The following is an 11,047-nucleotide window of genomic DNA, read 5'->3' as shown; positions in this document are numbered from 1 at the left end:
AAAAAGGACCCCCATCACGAAGCTGGAAGATAATTGACAGCCAGCAAAGAGCGAGGGAAGAGTTTTAAAAATGGCATGGAAGGCAGTTTTCTGTTTTTGATCACAGGTATTGAAATCCCCCCCCCAAAGAATTCCATTCTCTACAAAGGATTTCCATTCATTTCATGCATCTGATGAAATCCTTTTCTGGTGGGGAAAAAAACCAAGAAGAATATAGCTACCGTATATATGGAAGCACCTTTATGCATGCTGGACCTCTGGAGAACATGGCTATAATGCCATCCTTTCCCCAAAGTACATCTTGCTAACGGGCAGAAGATCGTCCAAAGTTCACCCCAGGTAGATTTTGATTTTTGCCTTTGATCCATCTGGGAAAGAGGCAGCAGCGTAGCGAGATTCAATCCTGATGATCAACAGCCACGAGCGTATACCTTTCTCATTATTCGTGTTAAATCTACATTGCTCCAGTTTTTCTAACGCCCTGCACCAGGGCTGTCCAAACTTGGCAACTGTCAGACTTGTGGACTTCAACTCCCAGAATTCCCCAACCAGCATTCTGGAAGTCTGCTAGTTTGAAAGTTCCCAAGTTTGGACAGCCCTGGGCTAGAGCGAACCACGGCGATATGTCTGCTAAGATGCTGTTCAGTAGGAAACGGTCAACGTTCATCCTCTTTTCTGTTCAAATTAGATCTTCAAGTTTCTTTCAGCCTAGATTGCTTTAGCCACCTAACCAGCCTCTGGAAGGGCCCGATGGCTTTATCACTTGAGGTTCTCCTTACCACCTTGTAGATCCTCTCTTTCACTGGAGTCGCCCGTTTTGTGAGACGGGCGTCTCTCTACATTGGAAAAATAAGCACACGGGGGAAAAAGGGAAGAAAACAACCAAGGACCCCACAGTGCAACCCTGAGCTACAAATACTCTCTTTTAAGGAAGAGGTTGTGACATGCTTCCTGGGGAGTGAAGGACTTGCGAAAGACATGTGGCGAAACACTCAAAAGAGAGCATTGTCCCGTTAAGAACTTGGATCAAATCTGCTTGCTTGAGATCAGACAAAAATCTGGCCTTTTAAGACCCTAATCGTGTTTTACAGCAAGGATCTTAGCTGGCTGGGGAATTCTGGGAGTCGAAGTCCACAAGTCTTGGAAGTTGCCAAGGTTGAACCCCTCTGTTTTAGAGCTTTTCGATTCCGGCCAACTGGTTCAGTCAACTTAGAAGTGTGCCATGGCCCAAGACCTCACAACTGAAGTACACAAAATGCGCACACTGCTGTCCTCGTTTACTCCTCTTGCATTAAAGACAGAAAGGGTGCTTTATCTGCGCATAACTATTTCCCAAGTTCACCTTTTAAGGAAGATGTCCGTTGCGTCTCCGTATGAGTTCGTTTGTATTTGACCCGCCATCTTTTGAGAAGCAATTTTTCGCTGCCTCCTACGTTCTTGGAAGCAGAGAATTTTCCATTCTAAAAATAAAGCTTAGAGCTTCTAAAGATGCTCTTCCTCATTTTAACTTTTTGTTTTAATGCTTTAAATATTGCACAATGGGAAAAACCAGAGAAACACTACATTTTCTTTTTTTTAACCCTCAATTTAATCAGACACGCCTTGATCAAGCCAACAGGATAATAATTTATTGGTGTGGATGATAGTTAGTACCACAACTGTCTTTTAACCATCAAACGTAACAAATGTACACACAAGACAGAGAGACGTGGTCTTACAGAAACATTGGGACAGAGGAATTAACAGGTTTAAATCAAGACTTAAGATGCAAACAAACAAACTAGTTCTGGACTCTCCGGAAGAATTTTTTTGTACCAGACTTTAAAAAGGTTGTGAAGGTCACAGCTGAGTCCGTGAAGGAGCAAGAATTAATATAATCTTACATCCACAAGAGAGAAGACGAGAAACAAGTAGATTTCAGCCCAAGGATGAATTCCTTGCTGAGTCAGTCAGTATAAATATACAATAATATAAAGTATGGCTACAAACAGGGAATCTGGCTTCAGAGAAGGGGTGCCGGGTGGCTAAGCACGATGAAAATAGAAGGAAAATAAAATCCGATATTAAGTCGGTGAAGGTCCTCGTGCGGCAAATTCCTAAGTAGGTCCCGCTTGCCAAAAATGTAAAGGGGAAAAATTACTTGTCTGCCGAAGCTAACAACACTTTGAATCAAACTATGGTTTGCTTTCTAACTCATGTCTGCTTGTGCTGGGGTTAGTTGTTGAGCTGTTTTACTGAACACTTTTATGGATGCCTTGTTGGAGGTTGAGCAGACCTGGGTATTTTATGGCCCCCTGGCCTTTTGGCTGTCGCTGTTCCAGCCCACGTGAGGTCAGTCCAAAATTAGGAATTACATGTAAATGAGTGTACACCGTGCACGCAACACAGCCGCTTTGCTTTTATTTGGAAGGCGACTGCTTTTTTTAAAAAAAAATTATCTACACAACTTTGCAGCCCAATTGGTTTGACCCTCCAGAACAGTCCCAGTTTTTCATGTGACCCTCTTGGGAAAATTAATTGCCCACCCCTGGGTTGTTGTTTTTAGCATGGTGTCTTCTTGGAAAAGTCACTTCTGGCATCCAAAGAAGTTTTCGCCAGTGAAAACGCTTCATTCAGCTCATCCATCCAACTTCACAGTGAATTGGGTTTGGGTTGTGCTAGGCTTAGCGCACGATGCGAACTGAAAGATGGCTAAGTCATTAAACCAAGATGAAGCAAGCCACAGCTTAGTGCTTCATGTGCATTTAATCGTTGCTTTGCAGAAGTCCACTCGTGGGCTACCTCAAGGGACAATTGCAAAAACTTCTCCTGGTTCATCATCCAGGACAGCTTTGTCATGGCGATTGGGTGACACTGTCACAAATTCTTCTGAGTGAGGATAATGCTCATGATGTTCAACCACAGCCATCATCTTGACTTTTGGGACAGTAACATGGATGCTCCGGCATAGAGTTGGATAAATCAAGTTTTTCAGCTTCTTACTGTGTCACACAGTATTTTTCCCTTCCCTTTTTAGCTGTCCCTCCCAGCCCAAATGTCAATAAGGGTCCGTTCTTCAAGCATCACAAAGTGACATGAAGCAAAACCATCTGAAGAAATGGCTAAACTCAGCCTCTCCGCATCGGACGTCTTCAAGAAATACTGGGGGTCATCGTTCCCTGATTTTGTAGTTAGCAACACTCTTGGAGAACACGTCAAATAATTAATCAGTGGAACGGCTTGCCTTCAAAAGTTGTGAGTACTGCAATACCAGAAGCTTCAAGAAGAGATTGGACAGCCGTTTATCTGAAATAGTATAAGGTCTCCTTCTTGACCAAGGAGTGGACTAGAAGACCCCCAAGGTCCCTCCCAACTCTGTTATTCTTTTAAGGCTGGGCCAGCAGAACAGATGTATTAGATGATGCCACAAGAAATCCGACAGCAAGACGATGGTGGTCCATTGTCCCAATTTCATCATGTACAACCTCTTTCTGGCTTCTCTCTTTCCCTTCCTCCTCCTGCCTGCCTGTCTACTCCCAGACCAGAGTTTGAGCATCGTGAATGATACCTTCCGTAAATGTTTTCTAGGTTCTGCTACCATCTCTGAACCTGCTTTCTTGGCCACTGAAGAAGACACAGACCCGCTAGGAACGTGTTTTATACGTCACCATAATAGCTCAGCCGAGACCCAAACAGAAGAAAGGAAAAGAAGGACGCTGCGTCAGGATTCTTCCAAAACGTCAGGCATAATTCTCTTAACTAGTGTAACCAGGTTATCCACCCGCAGGTTTTCGAAGAATGACATTCTCGGGAAAGTGCAGGGCTGCAGCTGCCTGTAGCTTTCCATTTCCTTTGGATGGACAGCACCATGATCCGCGGCTCAAGCATTTTAATTGCACCTCCCATCCCGTGGTCTAAAATGATTCACTAATTATATCAGTATTATTGTTATTGTTATTTTGGTCATTGCTAGCCTTGCAAAAAAAAAAAAGAAAACAGAACAAAACCGGTGTCCTTTTGTGTTGTAAACCAATCTTGCTTCAGACCGTCACTAGGGTTTATGCTTGAAATGGGCTTCCACTGGCAAGGAAAGAAAAAAAGAAAGAGAAATTAGATCATCAAAGACGTTGCGGCCTCTTTACCCAATACAGATAGTCCTCGACTTACAACAGTTCGTTTAGGGACCACCCAAAGTGACAACAGCACTGAACAAAAGTGACTTAGGACCGTTTCTCACCCAACGTAATCAAAATTCAATGTGTCTACCAAATTACAATACTGATTAAGACCTCGTCAACCTGTTATCTTGGATAAAGCCTTCTTCCTTTGCCGCTGTGTCCACCAATTCCAGTTTTGATTCAGTCTTTGTCAACATTGTACGAGCGATGGCTGATGACAGGGACCAAACACTGGAGCCTCACCTGCATATTCCTGCGGCAGCATCGGCCTATTCATCAGTTTCTGAAAAGCGGAGATCCACTCCAGCTGATCGCTTTTGGTCTCGCAGGCAAAGAGAAACTTCCGGTCAGGGGTGATGATGGTGATGCCGTACTGCCAGTGGTTCCCCTGGGTGGACTGTGGGAGCCCTTCCAGGACCTTGTAGCTGTTCTCTTTGCTCCCAATAAAAACCTCTCCCCGGGCAAAAGCATCCTGAATGGAGGACAAAGCAGAAGGCTCTGTGTTTTCAAAGGATTGGATGGATTAAACTTGTGTTTTTCCTTCTGTGTCGCTCTGGAAATTAGCAACAGAGACAAGATCTGAAGCCCAAACCAACAATTCTTCCCTGGAGCAGTTTTTCTCAACTGGTGCTCCATGAAAAGTCACAATAAATCTATATGTCTGTCGGTCTCTCTCTCTCTCTCTCTCTCTCTCTCTCTCTCTCTCTCTCTTGTCTGTCTGTCTATGTCTCTATATATCTGTATCTCTCTCTCTCTCTCTCTCTCTCTCTCTCTCTCTCTCTCTCTCTCTCTTTTGTTGTTGTTAGCTGCGAAGTCGTGTCCGACCCATCGCGACCCTATGGACAACATTCCTCCAGGCCTTCCTGTCCTCTACCATCTTCTGGAGTCCATTTAAGCTCACGCCTACTGCTTCAGTGACTCCATCCAGCCACCTCATTCTCTGTCATCCCCTTCTTCTATTGCCCTCGATCTTTCCCAGCATTAGGCTCTTCTCCAGTGAGTCCTTCCTTCTCATTAGGTGGCCAAAGTACTTGAGTTTTAGCTTCAGGATCTGGCCTTCTAAAGAGCAGTCAGGATTGATCTCCTCTAGGACTGACCGGTTTGATCGCCTTGCGGTCCAAGGGACTCGCAGGAGTCTCTCTCTCTCTCTCTCTCTCTCTCTCTCTCTCTCTCTCTCTCTCTCTCTATATATATATATATATATATATATATATATATATATATATATATATATATATATATATATATATATATATATATATATATGTGTGTGTGTGTGTGTGTGTGTGTGTGTGTGTGTCTGTCTGTCTGTCTGTCTATCTCTATATCTGTCTCTCATGTCACTATCTCTGTCTCCCTTTGTCCATCTGTCTGTCTGTCTATCTTATCTATCTGTCTCTCTCTTTCTCTCTCTCTCTCTTTATATATATATATGTATGTATGTATGTATGTATGTATGTATGTATGTATGTATGTATCTACCTATATATCAATGTCTCTGACTGTCTATCTATATCTATCTATCTATATCTATCTATCTATATCTATCTATCTATCTATCTATCTATCTATCTATCTATCTATCTATCATCTATCTATAACTATTGGATGCCCATCTTTTCACAGGGTAACTCTGAGTTGGGGTGGGAGCACAAAGGGAGGCTCAGCTAATCTCAATGTATACATGGTTGTACTTTGACAATAAAGGTTCATTCATAAAGGTTCATTCATTCATTCACCTCCCAATATTAAAATGATACAACAACGTAAGTATAAAAATATATAGGGAAATATACATGTGCAAACAAGCAAACTACAATAGCTAAACAGTGGGGATGGTGGATCGTGCAATGCTAGCTGTAGACGGCAAGATTTCTATGCAAGGGCTGCCTGTAACCTGAGTGTTATTTCAGGGTTTCTGCCAGAGTTTAAAAAAAAATATATGAAAAAGGCTGACCTAAAGAAAGAAGCTCTCGCATTCTCTCTCTCTCTTTCTCTGTCTCTCTTCAAACTAGAACGGAGAGAGCAGAAGAATTGTTTTAGAAGAAAAAGAGGGAGAGAAAAAAATAAACATCTAGAGAAGTTTGAAGCCAACAGGGTGAAACTGACCGCAAACAGAGAGTCCTGCATCCAGACAGAGGGGGGGGGGGAGACCCAAATGCAAGATGGGGCAGATCTGTTTTGGCAAGAGGACCAGTGAAAAGGATCTGAGCCTTCTGGTGCGTCAGACGTTGGAACAAGAGCCAAGAATGTCAGGCAGCTGTTAAAAAGGCAGATGCTATCATGGAAGGAATTACAAAACGAATTGCCCCTCTCTTCTCTGCCTTGCTCAGAGCCTGCTAGGAATATGATGCCTGGCCCTAGGAACTGCAGTCTGAGCAGGGGGTTGAGAAAGTGGAGAAGACCACCAAGATGGTGGGGTGAATGGAAACCAAGCCCAATGAGGAAAGACTCAAAACAAGTTGGGAGGGCTCACTTCTCGGAGACATCACTGAAGGCTGCTGGTGTCTTTGAAGAATTGTCACGTAGAGTAGACTGCGGACCTGTTCTCTAACAGAGCAAGACCGGGGCCCTGGAAGTTGGGATTTCTAGGGAGTAGACTCAAGTGAAATAAAAGGTAAAGGTAAAGGTTCCCCCACACACGTGTGCTAGTCATTTCTGACTCTAGGGGGCCGGTGCTCATCTCCGTTTCAAAGCCGAACAGCCAGCGCTTGTCCGAGGACGTCTCTGTGGTCATGTGGCCAGCATGACTGGACGCCAAAGGCGCACGGAACGCTGTTACCTTCCCACCGTAGTGGTCCCTGTTTTTCTACTTGCATTTTTAGGTGCTTTCGAACTGCTAGGTTGGCAGAAGCTGGGACGAGTAACAGGCGCTCACTCTGCTACGCGGCACTCGGGATTCGACCCGCCAAACTGCCGACCTTCTAATCGACAAGCTCAGCGTCCTAACCCACTGAGCCACCGCGAAATAGAAATAGAAAGAGGAGGAGGGATTTCCTAACATCAAGAGGTCTCCTGGCTATTGTGGGCCTTCTACTAGAGATCATCCAGTAGAGTCTGGAAAGCCAAATAATTTCAGTGGATCTTGCAAAGGGTTAGATGAGTTGTGTATCTGTCTCCGTAAGGGTGGGGGAGGAGGGGGAGGAGGAAGAGGAAGGGAGAGGGAGAGGAGGAAGGAGGGGGAGTACAAGGACAAGAAAGAAGGAAGAAGAGGAAGGAGGAGGGGAAGGACGAGAAAGGAGGAGGAGGAGAAAGAGGAAGGAGGAGGGGAGGAGGGGAAGGAGGAGGAGGAGGAAGGTGGAGGAAAAGATATTATTTATATTATTATTACTTACCAAAGGATCCTTAAAATACATTAATCTTCTGTCGTCCATGGTAAACCAGCGTTTTTTGAACCCTTCTGTTTGCTAAAAGGGAACAAATGGAATAGAAAACTTTTATCAACAAACCAACGATGAGTTTATATAAAATACAAGGGAGATATTTTTATTTTTATTTTGCTTCTTAATTTATGCTTTTAATTTTTTAACATTCATTTTTAACGTTAAAGATTGTCTTGTGAATTGCACATGTGGGAACTAACTAAATTATTTTTTTAAAAAAAGAAAAAAGAAAAAAAAAATCAGCACTTATATTGCTTATTTGAAAATTCTTCGGGCCGTGTAAAGAGGAGGCGAAGGGTTAAGCTCACGACTTGTGGAGCCATAGTTTGCCAAAATAAGAGTTTATTAAAGAAGTCAAAATTGGCTGGGTTCCCAGGTTATAAAAAGCCTACAACTATGGCTTATTTGTGTCCGTGTAGTCAGGCAATACGCAGAGCTACAACGATACAGATTACAGGTTCAAATTCCAGCTACGATAACCAGGCAGTAATAATTATTCTTCCAGTTTATCTACTTAAAAAAAAAAAGCAGAATGCAATGCTGGCCACAGACTCCAGATTCCTAAACACAGCCACATGTATATCTTTTTTTAAAAAAAAATTTACAAGTTTCTAGTAGTCCCTATGGCAAAGTTCTGGAAGTGTGTGGGTCACGCTTGCATCAATCCTGACAGCTGGGAAAATGGTTTTCATGTGTTTTCCTATTTTGAAAGAAGCAGAAATGTTGAATATTGAAATATAAGCCTAAACACCTGCCTTCCTTTGGAGTCTCTGCCACACTCTGATATTTTAATTTCCCTTGGGACACCGAGAAAGGGCGGAGGGGACGAACCATCTTGCAAGACCAACACATAATTTAGATTGTGCTGATTGGATTAAATTATTAGCCGCGACAATGCCAATCCATAGAAACCTCTTTTTTTTCTTTTAAAAGACAGCCCCAGTTAAAACCTGATGCAAACCTTAGGCTTATTTAAATTTGTATTTAATGAATTGGTTAAACACACAGACAGAGGGCTTGATTAACACTCTCCTTGGCTCACAGTAACAAGAAAGTAATTAATTCCTTGGTTCACTTTAATTAGGAGAGAGAGAAAAACTGCAATGCATAGAAAAGGGACTAAATATAATAAACTATAATAGCTCAGCCGAGACCCAAACAGAAGAAAGGAAAAGAAGGACGCTGCGTCAGGATTCTTCCAAAACGTCAGGCATAATTCTCTTAACTAGTGTAACCAGGTTATCCACCCGCAGGTTTTCGAAGAATGACATTCTCGGGAAAGTGCAGGGCTGCAGCTGCCTGTAGCTTTCCATTTCCTTTGGATGGACAGCACCATGATCCGCGGCTCAAGCATTTTAATTGCACCTCCCATCCCGTGGTCTAAAATGATTCACTAATTATATCAGTATTATTGTTATTGTTATTTTGGTCATTGCTAGCCTTGCAAAAAAAAAAAAGAAAACAGAACAAAACCGGTGTCCTTTTGTGTTGTAAACCAATCTTGCTTCAGACCGTCACTAGGGTTTATGCTTGAAATGGGCTTCCACTGGCAAGGAAAGAAAAAAAGAAAGAGAAATTAGATCATCAAAGACGTTGCGGCCTCTTTACCCAATACAGATAGTCCTCGACTTACAACAGTTCGTTTAGGGACCACCCAAAGTGACAACAGCACTGAACAAAAGTGACTTAGGACCGTTTCTCACCCAACGTAATCAAAATTCAATGTGTCTACCAAATTACAATACTGATTAAGACCTCGTCAACCTGTTATCTTGGATAAAGCCTTCTTCCTTTGCCGCTGTGTCCACCAATTCCAGTTTTGATTCAGTCTTTGTCAACATTGTACGAGCGATGGCTGATGACAGGGACCAAACACTGGAGCCTCACCTGCATATTCCTGCGGCAGCATCGGCCTATTCATCAGTTTCTGAAAAGCGGAGATCCACTCCAGCTGATCGCTTTTGGTCTCGCAGGCAAAGAGAAACTTCCGGTCAGGGGTGATGATGGTGATGCCGTACTGCCAGTGGTTCCCCTGGGTGGACTGTGGGAGCCCTTCCAGGACCTTGTAGCTGTTCTCTTTGCTCCCAATAAAAACCTCTCCCCGGGCAAAAGCATCCTGAATGGAGGACAAAGCAGAAGGCTCTGTGTTTTCAAAGGATTGGATGGATTAAACTTGTGTTTTTCCTTCTGTGTCGCTCTGGAAATTAGCAACAGAGACAAGATCTGAAGCCCAAACCAACAATTCTTCCCTGGAGCAGTTTTTCTCAACTGGTGCTCCATGAAAAGTCACAATAAATCTATATGTCTGTCGGTCTCTCTCTCTCTCTCTCTCTCTCTCTCTCTCTCTCTCTCTCTCTTGTCTGTCTGTCTATGTCTCTATATATCTGTATCTCTCTCTCTCTCTCTCTCTCTCTCTCTCTCTCTCTCTCTCTTTTGTTGTTGTTAGCTGCGAAGTCGTGTCCGACCCATCGCGACCCTATGGACAACATTCCTCCAGGCCTTCCTGTCCTCTACCATCTTCTGGAGTCCATTTAAGCTCACGCCTACTGCTTCAGTGACTCCATCCAGCCACCTCATTCTCTGTCGTCCCCTTCTTCTATTGCCCTCGATCTTTCCCAGCATTAGGCTCTTCTCCAGTGAGTCCTTCCTTCTCATTAGGTGGCCAAAGTACTTGAGTTTTAGCTTCAGGATCTGGCCTTCTAAAGAGCAGTCAGGATTGATCTCCTCTAGGACTGACCGGTTTGATCGCCTTGCGGTCCAAGGGACTCGCAGGAGTCTCTCTCTCTCTCTCTCTCTCTCTCTCTCTCTCTCTCTCTCTCTCTCTCTCTCTATATATATATATATATATATATATATATATATATATATATATATATATATATATATATATATATATATATATATATATATATATATATATATGTGTGTGTGTGTGTGTGTGTGTGTGTGTGTGTCTGTCTGTCTGTCTGTCTGTCTGTCTGTCTGTCTGTCTGTCTGTCTGTCTATCTCTATATCTGTCTCTATCATGTCACTATCTCTGTCTCCCTTTGTCCATCTGTCTGTCTGTCTATCTTATCTATCTGTCTCTCTCTTTCTCTCTCTCTCTCTCTCTCTCTATATATATATATATATATATGTATGTATGTATGTATGTATGTATCTACCTATATATCAATGTCTCTGACTGTCTATATCTATCTATCTATATCTATCTATCTATCTATCTATCTATCTATCTATCTATCTATCTATCTATCTATCTATCATCTATCTATAACTAATGGATGCCCATCTTTTCACAGGGTAACTCTGAGTTGGGGTGGGAGCACAAAGGGAGGCTCAGCTAATCTCAATGTATACATGGTTGTACTTTGACAATAAAGGTTCATTCATAAAGGTTCATTCATTCATTCACCTCCCAATATTAAAATGATACAACAACGTAAGTATAAAAATATATAGGGAAATATACATGTGCAAACAAGCAAACTACAATAGCTAAACAGT

At 42.8% G+C, this 11,047-nt stretch overlaps 1 protein-coding gene across 2 annotated transcripts in view; it reads right to left on the bottom strand.

Moving 5' to 3' along the window:
* Window positions 1-1,613: 1,613 nt before the first annotated feature.
* LOC308673823 (arf-GAP with dual PH domain-containing protein 1) overlaps window positions 1,614-11,047 on the bottom strand; it is a 28,569-nt gene continuing 19,135 nt past the window's right edge. The window contains exons 10-14 of one of the 2 annotated variants that reach the window (XR_014027749.1): window positions 9,428-9,656; window positions 8,146-9,086; window positions 7,493-7,564; window positions 4,401-4,629; window positions 1,614-4,059 (exon numbers count right to left, since the gene is read on the bottom strand). Coding sequence is in view for 1 of the 2 variants with exons in the window: in XM_081337829.1 (XP_081193955.1) it covers window positions 9,058-9,086; window positions 9,428-9,656 (258 nt within the window). In the remaining variant the exon portion in view is untranslated. Of the gene's footprint in view, window positions 4,060-4,400; window positions 4,630-7,492; window positions 7,565-7,762; window positions 9,087-9,427; window positions 9,657-11,047 lie in introns of those variants that run through there. The other variant, XM_081337829.1, reaches the window with a different exon arrangement.

The sequence above is a fragment of the Vipera berus genome (genome assembly GCF_964194415.1).
Source record: "Vipera berus genome assembly, chromosome: 13".
Taxonomy (NCBI): domain Eukaryota; kingdom Metazoa; phylum Chordata; class Lepidosauria; order Squamata; family Viperidae; genus Vipera; species Vipera berus.
Note: the sequence above shows the minus strand (reverse complement) of the source record. Positions and strands in the feature narration are given on the sequence as shown.